General features: G+C 39.8%; 1 protein-coding gene across 1 annotated transcript in view; it reads right to left on the bottom strand.

The window, feature by feature from the left end:
* MED12L (mediator complex subunit 12L) overlaps positions 1-24,550 on the bottom strand; it is a 352,689-nt gene that overhangs the window by 253,573 nt on the left and 74,566 nt on the right. The window contains exons 8-11 of the mRNA XM_017854932.1: positions 23,316-23,585; positions 21,523-21,672; positions 20,654-20,753; positions 20,195-20,331 (exon numbers count right to left, since the gene is read on the bottom strand). Coding sequence (XP_017710421.1) covers positions 20,195-20,331; positions 20,654-20,753; positions 21,523-21,672; positions 23,316-23,585 — 657 coding nt within the window. The remainder of the gene's footprint in view (positions 1-20,194; positions 20,332-20,653; positions 20,754-21,522; positions 21,673-23,315; positions 23,586-24,550) is intronic.

Genomic DNA, 24,550 nt, shown 5'->3' with positions numbered 1-24,550 from the left:
AATCATTTTCAATCAGCTTGCTCTAATCTCTAAATTATGCTCCTGGAGATGCAAAGAAAACAAGCAGAGACATTTTCTCTCTCCTAATTCATATAGTCTTCACTCCTTTAGGTGTCTTGTCATCTCAAGCAACTTTAACTTACCTCATTAAAAAAAAAAATCATTTCGCTAAATTAAAATGTTATTTTTACATTTTCATGTCTTTATTCCACTGAGTTATTATTGCAAGGTCACAATGCTACATAAAATAAGCAAAATTATTCCTTTAAGACTACCAGAAAAGGTTATTACAAATGATAGTCCAGGCACAGTGGTTCACGCCTATAATTCCAGCACTTCGGGAGGCAGATCACCTGAGGTTAGGAGTTCAAGACCAGCCTAACCACCTGACCACCATGGTGAAACCCCATCTCCACTAAAAATACAAAAATTAGCCAGGTATGGTGGTGCATGCCTGTAGTCCCAGCTACTCAGGAATCTGAGGCAGGAGGATCACCTGAACCCAGGAAGCAGAGGCTGCAGTGAGCCAAGATGATGCCTCTGTACTCGAGCCTAGGCAACAGAGTGAGACTCCATCTAAAAAAAAAAAGACAATGAGCTAGGTACAGTGGCATGCACCTGTAGTCCCGGCTACTGGGGAAGCTAAGGCAGGAGGATTACTTGAGACCAGGAGTTTGAGGCTAGCCTGGGCAACACAGTCAGACCCTGTGTCTTAAAAGAAAAAAAATGGAAAGAAAGACATGGCAATGATTTCTACACTTATATAAAAGCACTAATGATGAGCTGAAATTACAACTATCAATTTTTATTTTTAAAGAATATATTTCACTTTTATATTTCTAAACATGCTTGAGATAAAAGACCCACCAATGTGACTTTCATTTTATACTTTTGCATGTATTCCAAATTTTAAATGAATATATATTATTTTTAATACCAAAGAAATAAAATACATATTTAAAAAATATCTACAACATAATATCCTTAGATGCTGATTCCAAATACAAAATTAGCCTAGGAGTTTGACAAATCTCCAAATGGCTTTAAAAAAAGATTGCCAGCAAACTTAACCACCGAGAAAATAGAAGTGTTTTTTTTTTTTTAATCTTTTAAAAGTAAAATCACTTAAGAATTTAAAATCATTTAGGAAATAATTTTTTTGATAATCATAAAAAATGACTTGCCAAGAAAACAATTTACTAGAAAAACTGGTCAATTCTTTGGAAGAAGAATAGGGTAGTTGCTTACATGTTAAACAATGTAGTGAAATAAAGCAAACACTGTATCTATGTGTATACTGTGCACTGAAGAAAATTAAATTTACAAAATGTCCGCTGGAATTCCAAGTCTGTGCAGAAGAGTTGGGTCCTTGATAATTTCCTAAAACAGATTCATAAAAATCCAATGAATATGGAAAGGTACACTTGTCTCTCAACGATTTGACTCATCCAATTTAAGTAACAGACATGTCTTCACCTAGAGATGCATAGAAAAGAACACATAAAGAAAAGAGTTCTTTTGAACACATCCAGATGTCACCACTGGGGTTTGGGGTAATGTGCTAGAAAACAAGTTCCAAGAAGGAGTCAACTCACTTCCAAAGGTACCCATTAATGTGCTTTCTTTTTAAGTACCCATAATATGGTGGGCACTGGGGAAACCAAAATTTTAAAGATCTTGTCCCTATCCTCAATATGCTCACCTTCTAGAGAGAAAACACTAAAAGACAAGTAATCATAAAGCAACAAGACATTTCTAGAGTGGAGGAATAAGTAAGTCTAGCCTTCCACCTCTTCGATATCTCCTCGGAGGGGAGCATACATCTGCCCCAACTTACTGACATCTGAGGTCTCAATCTGAAGAAATTTCTGCGGGCTACCTGCTGCAGTTGTAGTCCCAATTTCTGATTTTTAGAAATTAAGTGAATTAAGAAACCCAGAAATTAAAGCCTTGAGGAAAATGCTGCTGAAAAGACTGAGCTTTTAGGAAATATAAAATTTCAGCACAAAATTTTCTTGTCCTTTTATCAATTATGCCTATAAAAGTTATGCATTTCAAAATCTTATATTTAATAAATATTTTCCAATACGCAGCTAAGCATTACCAAGAATGTAATGTCCCGACTATTTCTTAATATCATAAAACCTGTCAAGTGATGCCGGATGCCTTTCCTAGGATAGATGGTGGGGAATAACGGAATAGGTTCTGGCGCCTACTTTAAAAGAATGATATTCCCAGCAGCGCAATTGTAACTTAAGATAGGTGAATCCTTTCCGCCCCATTTCTTGTTTCTTTCAGGTTTGTCCACAGATCAGATGGTCTGTAGATGTGTGGTATTATTTCTGAGGACTCTGTTCTGTTCGCATTGGTCTATATCTCCTGTTTGGTAACCAGTACCATGCTGTTTTGGTTAGCTGTAGCCCCCTTGTACGTATAGTTTGAAGTCAGGTAGGGCGTGACGCCTCCAGCTTTGTCCCCCTTTTGACTTAGGATTGTCTTGCAATGCGGGCTCTTTTTTGGTTCCATAATGAACTTTAAAGCAGTTTTTTCCAATCTGTGAAGAAACTCATTGGTAGGCCTTGAATGGGGATGGCATTGAATCTAATAAATACGACCTTGGGCCACGTATGGCCATTTTCACAAATATTGATTCTCCTATCCATGAGCATGGTCTGTTCTTCCATTTGTTGTTGTCCCTCCTTTTATTTCACTGAGCAGTGGTTTGTAGTTCTCCTTGAAGAGGTCCTTACATCCACTTGAAGCTGGAGTCCTAGGTATTAATTCTCTTGAAGGGGCAATTGTGAAATGGAAGTTCATTGCCCCTGATTTGGCTCTCTGTTTGTCTGTTACTGGTTGTGTAAGAATGCTTGTGCTTTTGGCACATTAATGTTGTATCCTGAGACCTGTTGCTGAAGTGCTTATCAGGGTTAAGGAGATTTTGGGCTGAGACAATGGGGTTTTCTAAATATGCAACATGTCATCTGCAAACAGGAGCAATTTTGACTTCTTCTTTTCCCTAACTGGATACCCTTCCATTTCTTTCTGGCTTGCCTGAATTGCCCTAGCCAGGAACTTCCACACTATGTTGAATAGGAGTGGTGAGAGAGGGCCATCCTGTCTTGTGCGCCAGATTCAAAGGGAATTTTTCCAGTTTTTGCCATTCAGGTACGATATTGGGCTGTGGGTTTGTCATAAATAGGCTCTTATTATTTGAGCACGTTCGCATCCAAAATACGCGAAGATTATTTGAGGCGTGTTTTAGCAATGAGGGCTGTTGAATTTTGTCAAAAGCCCTTTCTGCAATCTATTGATGATACATCATGTGTTTCTTGGTGCTTTGGTTCTGTTTATATGCTGGATTACGTTTACTGATTTGCAAATGTTGAAACCCCAGCCTTCATCCCCAGGGATGAAGCCCACTTGATCCATGGCGCATAAAGCTTTTTGATGTGCTGCCTGAATGCCGGTTTGTGCCAGTATTTATTGAGGATTTTTGGCATCCGATGTTCATCAGGGATATTGGTCTAAAAATTCTCTTTTTGTTGTGTCTGCCTGCAGGCTTTGGTGTCATGGATGATTGGTAGGCCTCATAAAATGAGTTAGCGAGATTCCCTCTTTTTCCAATTGATTGAATAGTTTCACGAAGGAATGGTACCAGCTTCCTCCTTGTACCTCTGGGTGGAATTCAGACTGTGAATTCCATCTGGTCTGGACTTTTTTTGGTTTGGTAGACATTAATTAGTTGCCTCCCAATTTCCAGAGCACTGCTATTTGGCCATTTAGGGGATCAACTTCTTCCTGTTTTTAGTCTTGGGGAGAGTGTATAGTGTCGCAGGAAAATTATCCATTTCCTTCTAGATTTCTAGTTGTTTGGCGTAGAGTGTTTATAGTATCTCTGACGGTAGTCTGTAATTTGCTGTTGGGGTAGGCCTTGGTGATATCGGCCCTTTATCATGTTTGTTATTGCGCTATCTTGATTCGCTCCTCCTCTTTTCTCCTTTATTAGTCTGCTAGCGGTCTGTCCAATTTTGTTGATCTTTTCAAAAAAGCCCAACTCCCTGGATCGTATGATTTTTGGAGGGTTTTTTGTGTCTCTATCTCCTTCAGTTTGCTGCTGATCTTAGTTAGTTTCTTGTCTTCTGCTAGCTTTTGAATGTGTTTTGGGCTCCTCTTGCCTCTCTATGTTCTTTTCATTGTGATGTTAGAGTGTCAATTTTAGATGCTTTCCTGCTTCTCTTGTGGGCATTTAGTGCTATAAATTTGACCCTCTACACACTGGCCTTTAAATGTGTCCCGAGATTCTGGATGTTCGTATCTTTGTTCTGCATTGGTTTCAAAGAACATCTTTATTGTCTGGCCTTCATTTCGTTATGTACCGACAGTAGTCATTCAGGAGGCAGGTTGTTCAGTTTCCATGTATTGGTTGAGTGGTTTTGATTGCGAGTTCTTAGTCGAGTTCTATGTTTGGATTGGCACTGTGGTCTGAAAGACATGTTTGTTATCATTGTCTGTTCTTTTACATTTGCCTGAGGAGTGCTTTAACTTCCATTATGGGTGCAATTTTGGAAGCAAGAAAAGCTGAAGTTTGGGATCCTTGATCGCTTACTCCCTTTACGAGAGATTAATCAAAGATGCGATTAGAGACTTAAATGTTAGACGCTAATACGCATAAAAACCCGCCTAGAAGAAAACCTAGGTAGTACCATTGCAGTGGACATAGGCATGGCAAGGACTTCATGTCTAAAACACCAAAAAGCAACAGCAGCAAAAGGCCAAATTGAACAATGGGATCTAAAGATTAACTAAAGAGCTTCCTGCACAGCAAATAGAAGCTAACCAAGCCAGAGTGAAGCAATGCAACCTAAGGCAGAAATGGGGAAGAAATTTTGCCACCCTAAGCTCATCTTGAAAAAGGGTTTATATGAATCCAAGAATTCTACAGAAGAACTCCAAACAAATATACAAGAAAAAAAACAACCCCATCAAAAAGTGGCAAGGATATGAGACATGACATTTCTCAAAGTAGACATTCACACAGCCAAAGACCACATTGAAAACTACAAAATGCTCCATCATCATCGCGCATCCCAGAAGAAATCAAAATCAAAGCACAATGAGATACCATCTCACACCCAGTTAGAATGGCAATCATTAAAAAGTCAGGAAAACAACAGTTGTTGGAAGAAGGAATGTGAAGAAAATAGGAACACTTTTACACTGTTGGTGGGCATTGTAAACTAGTTCAAACCATTAATGGAAAAGAGTATAGGCAATTCCTCAAGGAATCTAGAACTAGATGTACGGGCATATGAACGGCCAGGCCCATCCCCACTTACTGGGTATATACGGCCCAAAGGAAATTATACTAATCTGGCTGCTATAACTAAGACACCATGCACCGTGTGTTTATTGCGGCACTAATTCACAATAGCAAAGACTTGGAATCAACCCAAATGTCCATCTGTGACAGACTGGATTAAGAAAATGTGGCCCACTATACCACGCATGGAATACTATGCAGCCATAAAAAAGGATGAGTTTGCGTCCTTTGTAGGACATGGATGCAGCTGGAAAGCCAATTCAATCTTAGCACACCTATCAACAAGAACAGAAAAACCAAACCACCGATGTTCGTCAACTCATAAAGGTGGGAACTGAACAATGAGATTCACTTGGACTCCGGGAAGGGGAAAGCATCCGCACACCGGGGCCTAATCAGGGGGGGTGGGGAAGGGATTGCATTGGGAGTTATACCTAATTAAAATGATGATGTGATTGGGTGCTGACGAGTTGATGGGTGCAGCAACACCAACATGGGCAGCAAGTAAATACATATGTAACAACCTTGGCAGCGTTTATGGCAATGTAGGCCCTAGAATTAAAAGTATAATTTAAAAAAAATGATATTATCAAAAAAGTTTTACAATGACTTATACTAACTTCTCAGAGAGAATATCTTCAGCGATGGAACTATGAAAATTTTTCGTTTGTTTTTATTTCCATTTTTTCTGCAGGCAAATGGGCCATATTTCGATGTCTGATTATAGACATACAGATAAGAAGGGCAGATGGGAGAGGCTTGCAATGGAACACAGGAAAGGGAAGGTCAATGGTGCATGGGAGCAGTAAATCCCAAGTCCTATCCAAGAGGGGTCATTCTCAGCCCTCAGACAGTGTCTCTCACCATGCTTTCCTTCTTCCCCTTCAAGGGGTAATTACAGTACCCCATCCTCTCAGCTTTATTGTTATACTCTGCATTTGGAGCTGTGAGAGGCAGTTTAAATTTCAGGCAATTCTTTGGATGTAAGAAAAAAAAAAATTCACTCCATCAGGTACTCATTAGGTGCAATGTGCTCTAAAACATTTCAGATTCCAAAGGTCTAGACCAGCCCTGACCAAATAAAGTATATGTTTCTCTTATGATTAAACCCCCTCTTTTTCTACAGTCTCGCTCTGTCACCCAGGCTGGAGTACAGTGGTGCAATCTCGGTTCACTGCAACCTCTGCCTCCTGGGTTCAAGCGAGTCTCCTGCCTCAGCCTCCCAAGTAGCTGGGGTTACCAGCGGGTGCCACCTCACCTGGCTAATTTTTGTACTTTCAGTAGAGATGGGGTTTCACCATGTTGACCAGACTGGTCTAGATCTCCTGACCTCAGGTGGTCTGCTCACCTCAGCCTCCCAAAGTGCTGGGATTACAAGCATGAGCCACCACGCCCAGCCAAAAACTCATTTTTTAGAATAGGTTTTCTGCAGTATTTATGGCTTATTCTAGTCATGGACTAAAGTCATGGGATTTATAGCAGACCATAGCAGACACAATAAAAATAAAAAATTGGAAGTCTTAATGTTACATGTAAATCTTTTCAGTTGCTTCTAATGAAAATTTAATATAAAATAACTTGTGGATTAAGTTATGGGTTTAATCATGCTGAAAATCAATAATGATGACAGACTACCAAATTTACAGGTAGTAGTAATAAGGATAATTAACATGTACTGAGTGCCTACCCAATTTACAGTCAGACATTGCAATAAATGTGTTTCAGGAATTATTTCTTTCAATCTTCACAACCTATAAGTTGGTTATATTACCCTCAGTTTACAAATAAGGAAACTCCAAGGCAACGAGATGGCAAATAACTTGTCCAAGGTCACTTAGCTAAGTAATGGAGCTCTAGCCACAAGGTAACTCTTGGAAATGAACAAAACAGGTAAAGCAAAACCTGTGTGTCAAAAAAACCTGGGTAGTAACTCTGTCCTTCCCTCCAGGGTACACAATATACAATAGCCTTTTATATGCACCCCCAGTGCCTCTGGCTTCTCCTGATTCCACCCTCCTCAATGCTTACAGCCTTAGAGTATATTGCTCCCTTATGCTGGAATATTTACTCCTACTTAACAAGAACATTTCACAACACAGCTTTGTGGCTATTAGATCTCCAGTTATTGGCATTAAATAAACATTAGGAGGGCTCAGGTACCACCCTGGAGGCGCACCACTGAGAATAATCAAAAGGAAGTACTTCATTCCAAACACTAAAAAGGAGGGTTCAGGTCTTCCCGGGGCAGAAACAGGCAGCTTTTCATATTGGCACTTTCTTTTTTTTTAAAAAAAAAAAAACAAAGTCTCACTCTCGTCCAGGCAGGATTGCAGTGGCACAATCTCAGCTCACTGCAACCTCTGCCTCTTGGGTTCAAGCCATTCTCATGGCACTTTCTAATGAATATCAAGAAGTTGAACAAAGTAAGTGTGCCCCTCTAGCTTTAAGTAACAGGTGAATGAGGTACATAAGAACAAGAGGTAGGCTGAGGGGAGGGAGTAATTGAGCCCTGGCATATAAAGTTAAGGTCAAAGAAAAAATAATAAACTATAGGTCTAGCCCTGGCATAAATTAAAACATGTAATCATGGCAATAATAATATTAACAGTTTTAAGTTTCCAAGTGCAGGTAGTAGCAGTAATTAAAAAATATTTATTGGCCAGGTGCAGTGGCTCATGCCCGTAATCCCAACACTTTGGGAAGCCGAGCAGGAACAATGGCTTGAGGCCAGGAGGAGCAAGATCAGCCTGGGCAATGTAGTGACACCTCATTTAAAAGAAAAAAAAAAAAAGAAAAAGCCAGGCATGGTGGTGTATACCTGCAGTCCCAGCTACTCAGGAGGCTGAGATGGGAGGAGAACTTGAGCCTAGAAGTTCAAGGCTACAGTGAGGTATGATTGTAGGCGATAGCGAGACCCTGTCTCAAAAGCAAAAATTATTGAGCAAGTACTGGAAATTTTACACACATCATCTCTAATCTTAATGAACCCGAAAGCAGGTATTGCTATTCCCATTTCAAAGATAAGAAAACTGAGGTTCAAAGAAGTTAAGATGGTCATGGGCACAGAACTAGAAAACAGCACTAGGCTGTGCTAATTCCAAAGCCCCCACACATTCTGCTACACCATGTTGCTGCTCACATCACGGGTAAATCAAGATTATTTATAAAAGGAGGATCACCATTACATGGAAATCTCCTGAGTGGCTCACAAGGCCCAGGATCCCTGCTGCCCAGCACCGCTCCAGCCAGGCATTGCCACCCTCTATCCCTCTCCAGGGACAAACTAGACTTCTAATCTAACTGATACACAGAAAATAAAAGCACAGGAGTGAATTACCAGAGACTTTATTCTGCCTCTAGATGCTCATATAATATTACCTGGAGCACAGTCCCACTTATTCTGCCTCTAACACATGTCAGACTTAATGTCGTTTTCATGGTTTTATTTTCAGCACCTTCCACAATGCCTGGTGCAGAGCAGGTTCAATTGATGTTTTTAAATCAAAGAGTAAAAGCAATACACTGTTACATTAAACCAAAGGAACAAACAAGGTAGACAGGGATAAAGTTTAGAGATGCACTTAATTAATATGAAAAGTATCTGACTTAATTCTGCAGTTGACTAAGTGTGACACGCTAGAAGCATTCCCATTCCTCATGTAATGAGTCCAGGGTGCTGGCCTCAACACTATCACTTAGCATCATTTTGAAAGCGTTAACCAATGGGAAGAGACAGGAATAAATATCTGAAAGGATATGGCAATGTGTCACTACAGTCTGCATAAAATGATTATGCCCCACCCCCACCCCCCACCAACCAAGATAATTAACTAGAAAACTTTATTAGAAGTAATACAAGAGTTGAGCATCATGACCAGATAAAATAAACAAGGAAAAAATGATGAAAATATTAAGCAGTAAAGGAAAGAAAATCCTGTAGAATATTATGCAGAAAGCAATTTCATTTATGTCCTCCAACCTTTATAGTTAAGTGTTCATATATGTATATGAAAGTTTCCATATTTACATTTCCAAAAGATATTTGAAACCTATTTTTTCCCTAGGCAAGTAATGGACCTCTTGCCACAACATAACTCTTGAAAGTGAACCAAATATGGACCAAAATTAACAGTGGTTACTGCTGGTATATATGTTTGTTTTATAGTATGCCCTGTTCTAATGCTTTAATGACAATCCTATCATTTTACAGTTGAGCAAACTAGAGTCTAAAGGTTAAATAACTGTCAAATGTCTCAAAGCTACTAGGTCAAATCTGAGTCCAACTCAAGCTATCAGTCTCCCGAGAGCGCTCTTATGCCAAAATACCTCCCATCTGGGCAGGGGAGTAGGACGGGGTCCAAGTTGTGGGCTGAACGAAATTTAATATCAAGAATGTATTCCTGTATTATATATACAACAATCACAAGAAGAAACTTCTACAGTGACAACAAACGAGAAGATGAATGGACACAAAATTCAAAAATCAATAAGGTCCTTCAAATAACAGCATTGTTTATCTGGTCTCATGAACTTGGGGCATATCTACAGTGGCAAAATAGTAAAAGTATTAATTCTGTAGCAAATAATCATAATTAATGACGTTATCTTCATCTATACTACAGCCATCTCATATGTGAAGAAAGATTTTCAACATCGGGGGATTTGCCACATTCTTCTTTCTCGGAGAAGAGCAGGCACAGATCTGATAGATTAGGCCTAATTCCGTAATTCAATGTATTCAGTAATTCAATAACCTAATAGTTGTAGAAGCTAACCACAGGTCTTCTCTCCTTCAACAAATAAAGAAGGTAAAATAACTGACAACTACATATGAGAGGCAGGCTTCCTTTAGAAATTAGGAGGTACTTGGTGAGATCTTTTACCAGTTTAAAGTAAGAAATTTCCTAATACATTACTTAGGTTATAAAATACCATAAAAGGAATGGGGAAAAAATCAATGACTTATTACTATCAGCAACAGCTAAGTAAAAGAGTTGAAATTTTTTTTAAAATTAAAATAAAAGGACTTAAGATACTGAATAAAGCTCTTAACAGCTCTTTAATCTTAGACTAAAAGGACATATTTACAACTGAAACCAATCACTCTTAGTTAAGGTCAAACAAAATGGTCACATTTGGAGAAAGATATTATTCATATTACAGCACCAATAAATAATATGGAATAATATGTAGTGTAGTTATAATAACAAGTCATATAGTTTGCAAGCTGAGGCATACTGTGAGGAGCTGGATGAACTGCAAGCCACAGAAGTAAAAAAGTTGATCTTAACTGCTAATAGAACATAACCTTGCTGTACCGGGTCACAGTCACCAATATAAGGTAATAGGCCTAACACTGTTAACCATAAATTCACAAGATTTATGACAAAAGCATAAATGGTATTTATTTTTTATAATCTTTATACATATGAACATTTCCAAGCCTGTCATGGTGGCCCAGACATGGTCACCTGTAATCCCAGCAACTCGGGAAGATCACTTGAGCCCAGGAGTTCAAGACCAGCCTGAGCAATACAGTAAGACCTTATCTTTAATTAGCCAGGTGTGTGGCGTGTGTCTATAGTCCCAGTTATTCAGCAGGGAATCACATGAGCATAAGAGTTCAAGGCTGCAATGAGCTGTGAATGCACCACTGCACTCCAGCCTGGGCAACAGAGCAAGACCCTGTCTCTTACAAGAAAAATTAAAATAAAAAAAAGTTTAAAAAATATTTTGCATATATACATTTCCAAAAGATATTTGAGATGGCTGATTTCTGACTGAGAAAGGGGCAAGTTTTCCTAACTTCACATCCTTACAATCAATGTTGATAGTCTTTAGGTCTTGTGACATCAGATAAACCAAATATATACCATGGAAGCAACTTCCTTTTTGTAAAGCAGCAGTTAAAATTAGAAGAGATCGGCCAGGAGCTGTGGCTCACGCCTATAATCTCAGCACTTTGGGAGGCCGAGGAGGGTGGATCACGAGGTCAGAAGATCGAGACCATCCTGGCTAACATGGTGAAACCCCGTCTCTACTAAAAATACAAAAAATTAGCCAGGCTGGTGGCAGGCACCTGTAGTCCCAGCTACTCAGGAGGCTGAGGCAGGAGAATGGCATGAACCCAGGAGGTGGAGCTTGCAGTGAGCTGAGATTGTGCCACTACACTCCAGCCTGGGCAACAGAGCAAGACTCCGTCTCAAAAAGTAAATAAATAAAAAGAAGATGAGATCTAATTCTGGGAAGAAACAAGACAGATAAGACAATCCTCTCTGAGTATTTAAATCAACTAATTTTTAATTTAGGTTTGTCATGTATTTGCACTTCAACAAAAATATGCATCTTCTAATCCTCAGTCAACATTTAAGTAATACAAATGAAAAAAATAGAGGAGTTCTGAGAAATATGTAATTGCATAACAGAAAGTCATACAAGGGCTGATCCATAATTTCAAAGTAAAATCTCTCCAAAAGTCCTTAACAAGTACATGTCTCTCATATTTAAAATACAGACTGAGCATCCCTAATCTGAAAATCCAAAATCTGAAATGCTCCAAAATCTGAAACGTTTTGAAGACCAACATGATGCACAAAGGAAATGCTCACTGGAGTATTTCACATTTCAGATTTTCAGATTGCGGTGCTCCACTGGTAAGTATATAATGCAAATATTCCAAAACCTGAAAACAGTCTAAACTCCTAAACACTTCTGCTCTCATATATTTCAGATAAGGGATATTCAAGCTATAATTAAAATATTTTGCTTAATTTCCAAAATTCAATGAACAATAAACTTTACTGCTTGCCTTTTATGAAGATCAAAGTAACATACAGATAAGAAGGAATTACAAATTTCTAGAAGATGGTGCTTTGTTCTACTCACTTGAAAACCAAAAGTTGTCCAGGCAAGAACATAACAACTGGCATTTACTAAGTGCTTATCATGTACTACTACACGAAGTGGAGTCTATTAGTGAGGCCATTTTACAGACAGACTGACATTAAGGGAGATTATAAGGGAGATCTGAAGCCACTCAAATACTTGGCAGCAAAATCAAGATTGAAAACCAGGTCTGAACTGTTCTAAAGTCTGTGGTATCCTACCAAGGCCAGGGTGCTCAACTTGAGGATTTGAATTTTCTAATTAAAATACTGTTTACTATGTTAAAATTGTCAAGCAAGTTTTAAAAAATTAATAGATTATTCCACCACATAAATGTACCAATATTCATATTTGGAAATGGTTCACGAAAATTGTTCATTACATCTGAAACTTGTTACTTCAGCTATATTGTTCCCTGAAATCAAATCATTTTTTAAATAAACAGTACAAGAAATAGGAGGTACTAGTTAAGAGTACCATTTGGATTGTACTAGTTAATTGGAATTATTTAGGATTCCAATTCCTTTCTTCCATCAGTGAGGTGGGTATCAACCTCAACAATTTCTCATCCTCTCTAGCATTGGTTGCCTTGTCTAAAAAGTAAAAGATGTTTAAAAAAAAAAAAAAGAGAGAGAGAAAGAAAGAAAAGAAAACATGCATCTCACAGGCCAGGGAAAACTAAATAAGATGACATAACACTAAAACCCGGCTCGTTGTTTAAAAGAACACACACAAAAAAGTTAAAAAAAAAAAAAAAAGTCGCATAATACTCAAAAACAAATCAAGAGGCCCATTCCAATCTAAACAATGTGTGACTGGCCCTTCTCAGTGACAGCAAGTCTAAATATCTGGATGCACAATTTTGTTTTCCCAACTATGTTACTAGAAACCAAACTTTTACCAACACATTATTTCAAAAAAAAGAAAATACTAGTTGTAAAAGACTAGCAACGCTTCCTTTGGGTGTCCAGTAGGAAATGTGTTAGCTTCTGAAGCACAATACGCTTCTGGCTGGACTGTGATCAGCATCAACAACATAAATTCAGCACACTTGGATCTCAACAGAAAGCCATTCATGCATGTTTTCCTTGCTTGCTTGACTTTTGCCTTGTTTGACTTTCTGCAGTCTTGGTTTTAGAAAGTGACTTTTTTCCTTCAACAACAACAAAACCTAAGCATTTAAATGAACTTGATTTCCTTTACAACATGGTCCTACAGCTACCCCATCCTGGGTGGGTCAATGCCATCCAACTGCCTCCCTACAGAGAGTAAAGACTTTATGAAAAACAGCAAATGTAAAAAGCCTGACAGATCCTGGCTGTGCCTTACGATTAGTAGACTGCATGATGGGTATCTGTATGTGCCCACAGTAGCCCCAAGGGGTCCACTATGAGTCTCTGATGATATTCCTTCCAATTCTGCAGAGTTTTTAACTAACTCTATAAACATCAGTTGGTAATAATAGCAGCTAGTGTTTATTAAGTACCCATTTACATGCTGGGGACTACAAATATTTGAATGGTTTATCACTCAAACATTATTTCATGTCATTTTCACATCATCAGGAAACAGCATGCCCATTTTACAAAATGAGGAAACTGAGACTCATCAAAAATAAGTGAATTGTCCATAGTGTCCCTAAAGAAATACACTAGCCTGCTGATTTCACAGCAGAGAGCTCCCCTGTCAGCCACACCCCTACCTCTACCTGCACGTACTCTCTTACATCTGAATCTAAGCATTCATAAGACTGACATATACAGATTCCATGACTGTATTTATCCCTACCTTTCCAAGCCAAATCTTACAGAGGTGCGTCCCCTTCCAGTTCACTGCCTGAGTAGCTTTTTAACGAGGTCTAAAAACTAAATTCAATAAATGCTACTGAGCATCTCCTGGGCCCCATGCATGGTACTTGGGGCTGATAATGTGCATAAGGTGAGGAGAAGAAGAAACACAGACCCCAGGGAAAGGCTTGCAGGAAGCCAAATGTGGAACAAGCACAGCACTGACAGAAAGTGAGCTTTTGTCCTCTGGATTGTGGTGGTGAGGCAGAGTTCACCAGCTGCACTGATACAAACCTGGCTGGGCCTGGGACACTTGGTGCCACAAGTGAGGAAAGTACATTTTCTAAACTTAGGGCCTTTGCCATTCAAAACGTCCCTATGAACTCATCACAACCTTTCAAAGAATTCTGCATGAATAGTCTAAGCATAAAACAAATCCAAACAATAAATATGTAAGTTTCCCAGTCTGGGGTGCGTGGTTTTAGCAGCAGGGAAGGAGGAAACACACATATTGTCGCAGCAGCATTCTGTCCAGTGCAGCTGGTTCCATCTTTTCATTACTCAGGAAGAAGTCGGCTTCCTGGGGCCCCCAAAGACAGAAGTGAAAAGGCAGTGAGCACTTTCTGCCACCTTTAGACCTTCCCTTCTATCCATGTCCTCGAGGCACCCCAAAGATGCAGCTGCCTCCGTCCTCACACTCATCCTAAACAGAGAGACGCCAAGAGGAAGGAAGTGGTCTGAGGCCTCTAAAAAGCAAAGAAGGCAACTCCTCCTCCAGCTGCTTAGAGGTGAGGTCACAAGTGACAGGCTCAGTGAGCATGTGGAAACCAGGGGTCCCACCATTCACATAACGACTCCTTTGTGTGGATGTCTAGATTTGCCACCTCCATTACCCAGACTAGAAATGGCTCTGAAACACTAAACAAGCAAATAAGTGAGTACATGCTGTAGAGGACACGTACCAGGAACTGAAAGTGACAAGCATCTGAGTGAACATGGCCAACAGACACAATGCCTTGCTGCACAGTATTTTAAGATCAGGAAAGTTTACATGCAGATCTTGACATCCAGCTTCTCTTGAAATGTCAGATGATCAGGCAACAGTGGATCCCAAGTAGAATCTAAGAATTTGAGAGGCTTCCCTCTTCAGACAGGCTCTGCTCACTTCCCAGACACCTCAACCCCCACCACCTCGAGGCTGCCCTATACATGGTGTCCCCTGACTCATTCCCACTACCTGCCTGGCCACTGTGGGACATGAGCCCTGACCTCAGTATTACCATCTTTATATCTCGCACTACTCTGAATGGAAAACCAAGCAGCACAGATCTAGAATAAGGAAACACTCAGGTTTTTGAGATTTTTATTTTCACCTCCCTTGCCACTGTACACAAAAGCCCAGACACAGAAACAGTAGCCAAGGAAATGAGGGGCAAAGGGCAACAGGGAGGGAGAGTAAAGAAACAGCACATTCCAGGCCAGGTGCAGTGGCTCATGCCTGTAATCATAACACTTTGGGAGGCTGAGGCGGGTGGATCACGAGATCAGGAGTTCAAGACCAGCCTGGCCAACATGGTGAAACCCCATCTCTACTAAAAATACAAAAATTAGCCGGGCGTGGTAGCAGATGCCTGTTAATCCCAGCTACTTGGGAGGTTGAGGCAGAGAATGGCTTGAACTCAGAAGGCAGAGGTTGCAGTGAGCCGAGATCATGCCACTGAACTCCAGGCTGGGTGACAGAGCAAGACTCCATCTCAAAAAAAAAAAAAAAGAAAAAAGAAAAAGAAAATGAAAAAAAGAAACAGGGCATTCCATGTGGAATCAGTGAAGGACACCACACAGCCTGGCACACCCCAACATGCGCACAGCATCAGCTCCTACTCCCATTATCATGACCACAGTACAACCACAAGGCAGGGCCCAGGCCTCAAATGCCTTCTGCCCAGGCCTCGAATGCCTTCATCCCATGCATTGCAGTTTTCAACAGGCTTTCACCAATACTGAAACTGATTACACACACAAACTTCTCCCATTTGGACAGAAGTTCTCCCCTCCCACAAGGAAGTATAGGGGACTGCATTTCCCTGTCGCAGTTCCAGAGAAAAGGGAATTAAGGAATGGAGGAGCATAAAATTCAGGTTTTCCAAAAAGACGTGAGGAAGCAGGCTATGCAACCCGGGGCCTAGGCCTACCTAGACAGGACTTCTAGTAACAGCAAACCTCCAACCTATTGCAACTACGGAGGTTGATCATGTTTTATCTATCATGTTAGCTAAATCCTGAATGAATTATGAAAACAAAAAAGGGGAAGTATATTTTAAAGAAGTAAGACCGATTTCTGAATCCTAATCACACGCAACTCCTTATCAGAGTACAGCATCATCACATCAGTTCTTCCAGTATAATACTAATAATTGCTATATTATTAACAATTTTTGAAACATATTTGTGTAGTGTCTTATAATTCTCAAAGTGTTCATGTTTCCTTAGAGAAAAAAAGGGCAAGTACTCCATGCCTACTTAACCAGGGAGGGCACTATTGCACAAAGCCTTGAGTAACTTACTCAAGATCACCAGCTGATCAGTTAACATGGTGCTGCAGCACATGCATGAATTCCAGAAATACACAAAGTGACTGTGCAGTCAAGAAAACGGGGCTGGGCACTGTGGCTCACGCCTATAATCCCAGCACTTTGGGAGGCCAAGGTGGGTGGATCACTTGAGGCCAAGAGTTAGAGACCAGCCTGGCCAACATGGTGAAACCCCATCTCTACTAAAAATATAAAAATATTAACCAGGCATGACGGCAGGCACCTGTAATTCCAGCTACTCGGAAGGCTGAGGCAGGAGAACTGCTTGAACCTGGGAGGTGGAGGTTGTAGTAAACCAAGATCACGCCACTGCACTCCAGCCTGGGAGACAGAGAGACTCCGTCTCAAAAAAAAAAAGAAAAAGAAAACAGTAACCCCTGTTAAAGAGTAAACAGAGAGATAAAACTTGATTACATATACATATATACCTTGATGCATATACCACACATACAGATACCAAAGACATATTTTAAAAATTAATTTAGTCCAGGCACACTGGCTCATACCTGTAATCCCAGCACTTTGAGAGCCTGAGGCAGATGGATCACTTAAGGCTAGGAGTCTGAGACCAGCCCGGCTACAAATACAAAAATTATCTGGGCACAGTAGTATGTACCTATAATCCCAGCTACTGCGGAGGCTGGGGAGGCTGAGGCATAAAAATTGTTTGAACCTTAGAGGCAGAGGTTGCAGTGAGCCAAGATAGTACCACTGCACTCTAGCCTGGGCAACAGACTGAGACTGTCTTTGAAAAATAGCAATAATAATTTAATGTTAAGTATTACAGAAGGAACTATCTATTTTGTTATCCTTTTTGCCAGACTATTAAGAAAAGGTGACCAATCTGAATTACAGGTTTAAAATGTAGTTTGTGTCTTACTCATAAAACAGTATTGTAACCACAAAGAAACCACTTGCTCACATCAAGTCTTTCTGAAGTTGAGTCAACATTCAAAATAATTACTGCTAAATGGGGCAGATGGCCCTGCCTAGAGCCTCCGGACTCTCAGCCCTGAACACATGTCGCCCTCTAGTGGCATGCAACTCCCTGCATCCTGGGAGAAGTCACTCAGGTAGGGGAAGCTTCTGGCAGTGATCTCCAAACATTTCCCACATACCCTCTCAGCTCAAAGAGTTTTTTTAGTAAAAATTTTCAATACACACTTATTTGTAACTTCTATACCTATACTATCATAATAATTACATTCATCCCTAGACAAAAGAGGCTTTTGAAAATTATAATCTGACCAGAAGTTCTAATAATCTTCTTGCACCCTAATGGCTCACCGCAAGCACCCACTCTGTAGATGCCTGTGATTTACAGAGAACCTCACAGTGTGATTTCATTCAGAAAGATTGCAACATAATTTCTACCCTTGAATTTTTTTGAAAAAAGAAACAAACAAAAAACCCTTATTTTTTTCTTGAAAGTGCTGTGAGTAACTTAAGTGTCTGCAGGTGAATGAGGCAATAATCCTGAAGTTAGCCAGTGTATACACTCTGAAGCTATATAGTCAGGCTAACCACAAAACTAAGGTGGTTTTGATAATCTTGGTAAAACCCTCACCAGGAAACGATGTAGCTTTTACTCAACACTTGGTGCAAGAAGCTAAACAATCCAAGATCCCCCTGAATTTTGGGTATCCCTACTTTCCTTCCAGATAACTCACTTATATATATTAAAAATCTTGGTATTCATGAAGCCTTTTATCTAAGAAAGTCTTTACTAAAAATACACTTTGAGGTTTCCACCCAAAAAGAGCACGTAGCAGGCTAACTTGCCTCAGTAAGCAGAGGATTATATCAGCATGCTCCACTGAAGTATGGAGGCATTGCTACTGAGACTCACGATGAATTTAAAAAGCACAATCGGTCCCTTGCTCTCAATGTTCCGAATGATCCCACCTGGCACCATTAGTCTTGAACCGTATCTTTGAGAAGCAGGGTGATCAATCAAAACTTATTCCAAAAAGAATAATAATCTGGAATATGTATCAGGCTCACATTAAGGTAAGAGAAGGAAACATCTTTTCTTTCCACATATGCATTCCCAAAAGCTAGCTGAAATATCAAAGATGCTTGCCATCAGTTAACTAAGGTATTGAAGGTGTCTTAAAACTTACCTCTGCAGTCCTGGTGCCTAGCACAAGCTGGAGAGTATCATCGGCAGTTTTTTCATTGTGAAAAGAAGACAAACTTTTTATTTCTCCCCAAACAAGGTTGAGGAAAAAAACAACTGAATATCCTAGTTTTGGGGCAATTCATTCATGAAACAATCTATTGCTAGAAACGTATAAGATAAAAATTGTCTGTGATTATTAATTTTAGATATTAACTTGGCTAGGCTATTGTATCTAGTTGTTTGGTCAAACACCAGTCTAATTGTTGCTAAAAAGATTTTTTTAAGATGTGATTAAGATTTAAAACAGTAGACTTTGAATAAAGCAGATTATGTTCTATAATGTGTGTGAGCCTAATCTAGTCCATAGAGAGCCTTAAAAGACTGAGGTCCCAGACGGGCACGGTAGCTCAGGTCTGTAATCCCAGCACTTTGGGAAGCTGAGGTGGGCGAATCAGGAGGTCAGGAGTTCAAGATCGGCCTGGCCAACATGGTGAAACCCCCATCTCTACTAAAAACACAAAAAATTTGCTGGGCATAGTGAGCTGAGATTGCGCCACTGCACTTCAGCCTGGGTGACAGAGCGAGACTCCGTCTCAAAAAAAAAAAAGATGATGATGAGATCTAATTCTGGGAAGAAACAAGACAGATAAGACAATCCTCTCTGAGTATTTAAATCAACTAATTTTTAATTTAGGTTTGTCATTTATTTGCACTTTAACAAAACATGAATCTTGTAATCCTCAGTCAACATTTAAGTAATACAAATGAAAAAAATAGAGGAGTTCTGAGAAATATTTAATTGCTGAGGTCCCCAGAGGAAGAAAGAATTCTGCCTCCAGACTGCCTTCGGACTCAAGACTGCCACATCAGTTCTTCCTTGAATCTCCAGCCTGCCCTGAATATCTCAAATTTGCCAGCCCCATAATCATGTGAGTCAATTCCTTAAAATAAATACCTCTCTCTTTTCTCCCCCTTTCTCTCTCTACGTAGATATAAACATGTATGTATACATACGTATATATATACATACACATAACACACACTTTTTTTCTATTGGTTCTATTTCTCTGTAGAACCCTAACACATTGTCTAAGGATTTTTGAAAGATCATGATCAAAAGTATTCATGCACTGCCCTCTGCTGTGCTAAACGTGAACATACATTCCCCCAAGTTAAAGCCAACCCACCATACTATGTCCCACCACTAAATGAAGGATACTCTTCTAAAACTAAAATTGGAGAGTGATGATAAAAGAACCAAGAAAAATCCTGCCAGTCAATATACCAATATTCCTAGGTAGACAAGCCCGACATTTCATTTTAATAATCGTGGGTAATCTTAGTACAACAATAGAATGATTTCAAAGTGTGTATGTCTTCATAAGATACTACACTTCATAGAAAAGGTTTCGCCAGAGTTTCCTGAATGAGAAAGAAGAAAATGCACTACGAAAACAAAAGGCAAAAATAATTTTAAAAAATTAACTACCTCTTGGTTATCTTTGTTTTGGTTTGCCCAGAAAATCTTATGATAAAGTGTCTCCATTGAATTGCTGGAATCAGTTCGGTCAAAACAGTGACGATCCAAAACTTCCAACGTGTGCAAAACCCGACTAATAGTCACCCCTGTGAGCAGAAGTTAAACAAGTGGTTAATGAGGCCAAAAAACAGAATAAAACAGTACAAAATCACCATTCTATGTGAGGCAAAAGAAATTTTTTTAAACTACCATTCTTGGCATATGCTATCAAACAATCATCAAGAAAACCAAACCTGACATTCTAGACAGCCAGGATCTAAAAAGGCATAAACTGAAGATTGTCCTCAAAATTCACCAAGTGGCTCTGTCAAAAAGCTGCCTTATTCATGTGGAATTGTTTGTAAGAAGCAAAAACACGGCATAAAGTCCAACATTCAAAAGCACTCATTCCTCTGTGGCGTTCTGTACCTGCTGTGGATTCTTGGCACTTGTCAAATGACCACCGAACTTCCACTGCACGGCCTCTTTGTTTTATCTGTTGTTCTACTTCATAAATCCTTGCCCGAACCTGAAAGAGAATCGCTTCTAATTAACTTGCGCTTGGAATGCCACAGCGCCTGTCTAAATCATGTCAGGTTTTCCCCCACGTGAGTAAAGTATCCTATGGTGAACTACAATCTTGACTGCATTTTAGGAAATGCAGCCTGTGGCCCAATAAGTGAATTTTTAAAATTTACAAATGGCAATTCAATGTCAGTTTTCAATAATAAATGTTCACAAAATAAATGCTTGCAAAATTTGTTTTACAAGTGAAATTTCTTTTTTAGGACACCACATGGAAAGGTGAATGTTCTAAAATAATCTCTTTGAGGCATTCTTTCATGTGTGAAAACAACTTGCAATGTTTTATTAAGAAAACTGCTTGGTAAAAGACAGGGATCTTATTCTAAATATTAATCACAATCTTATTGTTCAAGTCACATAAGGCTTTGAAACAAAAACCCAGTACTAGCAAGAGCATATAATAATTACTAAATATCAAAACTACTACAGGAGTCATGGTCATGTATTAGAACCACCACCATAATTACAGTCTGGGTGGCAGAACTCTCAGCAAGAATTGTTCAACAAGACGGTGAAAAGAAAGGGAGAAACTTCAAGAACTTCAGTGATTCTGAAGAGGCTAAACAATTCTCTAAGGTCACCCAGGGTGTTAGCGGGCAAAACTGGGAATAGCACCCAAGCATCTAGATACTAAAACCTGTGCTTGACCCACTGTGCCCTGATGCCTCTCAAGAATGAAAACAGCCATCAAATCACCGAAACATAAAGTCTACCTGCTGATTGAAAGCCGTGTTCCCACCCGGCATGGGGAGGCTAGAAGGGGCCACCTGTAGCAGATCCAGGGGTGAGCCTGGGTTTGCGCTCTTATTTTCATTTGTGGAATAATTCCACACCAAGGCACTTGGGCAACAGAGAGTGACAGTCTGGAAATGAAACAGATAAAGTTGGATGTTCAGAGGAAGGAGAAAAGCATAACAATAGCTAAACAGTAAAAATGACACCCCGTCATTGTTACAACTTAGAACAATGCCTAGACCATAATAAATGCTATCCATACACTAATATAATTATGACAATATTACGGTTATTCTCATCATCTTTAGGCAACAATACTCTCCCCCTGTTCTCTCTGTGGTCTGGCCAACCTTCCCGGTCTCCTCCATGGACTTCCCCTCTGCCCGACTCTTAGCACTCCTGTCCTTCAGATTCACGATTCACGAATTCTCTCTCACTACAAAACTCTTCAGGCAACCTCACTCCCTCTTGGGTTTCTGAACAGCCAAAGTTCTTGACGGACTCGAATCCACACAAGTGGCCAACTGTCTGCCCAACTGTCTGCAGAATTGGACACGTAACAACTCTCGAACATATCCATTTGGAGGTTCTAAATAAAGGACAAAACAGTCCAAAATAGTCCAAAGCTCAACTCCCTGAAATGCTTCCAAACTGATTTCTTTGCCTTGCAAGCCTCCTTCTTTCCTACCTCTCCTCTCCTACCAATCTTCCTTCTACTGTGGCCAATACAATCTAACGACATTACACAGCTACCTGTGTCACTTTGCTGCATAAAACCTTCCGATGACATCTCAATCATAAGGCCCACAGGTCGTCTTCTATGCCCTGACCCCCAACAGAGTTTTTATAATGTATGTCCCACTAATACCCACCTATGCAAAAGATAACTGACCAGCCTCTGGGCCTCTTCCCATACTGTTTCCTCTGCCAGGAAACTTTTACTACTTCTTTTTACTTGATCTTTCTCAACTCATTAGAACAACTAAAAACTTTCTTTCACAAAGCCTCTGTGAATTTTAGGCTGGGCTAGAGGTTCCCCTTTTCAACTGCTTTGGCACCCTGTGTATCTCCCCAACAGCCCTTGTCATATTATTTGGAAACTGTCCATTTATGACCCAGTTTTCCTGAAAAGACAGTAAACTCTGAGAATGGAGACCATGTCTTGAGGGCCGACTCTGTTTCGAAACTCCTTATTATACAGCAGAACACATTAAGAGCTCAAGAAATACGAACTGAACACTAAGCTGTGAGCTCCTCTAGGGCAGGGCTGTATCTCATTCCTGATATTCCTGGAAGGAACAGCCCAGCAACCAGCATGTTACTGGATGTTCAAGGACTACACAAGCAACAATGCTTGGAAGATGAACGGAGCCTGATATATGATTTGAACTTTAAAGAAACACTGACAGGCAACCAACCCAAGATGTGAACTGAGAAAGATGAAAAATGCTAGCTGGAGAAGCTGTCTTTCCAGAAGAACAATAATACAACTGACTTATTCTGTGGGTTCCCTGAAGGATTTTTAATTGAACTGCTTAATGACCCTAATAAAGGACAACTGCAATAACATTCTCCTAGACAAATGCGACAAATCTTCTCTCAGCTTGATCCATAATAGGGAAATAAAAACATAAAATTTCAATCAATAAATTACTTGGGTGAGGAAAAACCTAGAGGTGTAAAACATCAAACTGAACTGAAAATGCCATTCCTAACTCAATCACTTCCCACATTGAATTTTAACATAAAATAACAAGGGCCAAGGACTTACCTGCAACATACAACTAAGTCCATAAACCAGGGGACCATGCTGTGCACAGGAAAGAAAATCTGAGAAGGCCAGCTGCACGGGGCTCATGCCAGGGCCGGGGGGGCCAGGGCTGGGGGCCCCGATACTCGAGTTGTTTGGTCCTATCATCATGTGGGGTGAGTGGGCAGCAAGGAGGTTGGGGCTATCGCTCAGCAGCAAGGAAAGACGCCGGGCACAAAAGTAGGCAAGACGACGAGACAGGTAGGCCGACTGAACAAACTCATCTGAATACTGAGAAGTAGAAGGACACCAGACTTCAGTCATGTCTTATGAGTCTTGGTTAAATAACTATTTTAACACAGACTTTTTTTCATTTAAAAAAGAAAAAAAAAAAACTTCAAAGGTATAAAGCAAGTGCTGTCCAATAGAAATAGAATGTGAGCCACATGTATAATTTTAAAGTTTCTAGGAGCCATGAAAAAAATAAACAGGCAAAAATTAGAATCATGTATTTTATTTAGCCCAATATATTCAAATGTTATTTCGACAGGTAATCAACATAAAAAGTACTACTATTATACACTTTTCCATACTAAGTCTGAAATCTGGTGTGCATTTTACACTTAGAGCACACATCAATTTGGACTGGTCACATTTCAAGAGCTCAGTAGCCACATCTGGCTAGTGGCTATTGTAATGGACAGTGCAAGTGCAGACTATCTCAGGGGAGAGACACAGGAACCTATGGTATAGTCTGTGGGGAGGGTATGAGAGTGAAAGGGGAGAACTGCTGTTCATTGGATATTCTTCCATCTTGCTTGAATTATCAAATACATGTATCACCTAAGAATTTTTTTTTAAATAAACCTCATCTAGATACGTCAAATTTAAGCGTATCTTAGACTAATCATCAAAATAAAAAGTTTCCTACCCCAAGAGTCTCAAAGACTTGTCAAAAGATTGTAGAAGATTCTCTGTCTTCAAAAGGGATGATTTGTTTTGTTTTCACAGAAATTTGAGTTATTATATGGAGACAGTATTTTAAAAGTTGGTTGCTTTGCTCAGTGATGGGAGAAATCAATGTGGGTAAAATTACTTAAAAATTAGGACACATGGATAAAAACTATGAACATGGTTAATACAAATGATGGCTAAAACTTACTAGAAGCCTTTATCACTTCATGTGTTACAGCATCAAAGACATTTTTTCCTTCCATTTCAACAGGATTTTTTTTCCTTTTCCTCCCCCACTTACC

Source organism: Rhinopithecus bieti, unplaced genomic scaffold (assembly GCF_001698545.2).
Source record: "Rhinopithecus bieti isolate Rb0 unplaced genomic scaffold, ASM169854v2 scaffold_36840, whole genome shotgun sequence".
Taxonomy (NCBI): Eukaryota; Metazoa; Chordata; class Mammalia; order Primates; family Cercopithecidae; genus Rhinopithecus; species Rhinopithecus bieti.
This window is presented reverse-complemented; position numbering and strand designations above follow the sequence as displayed.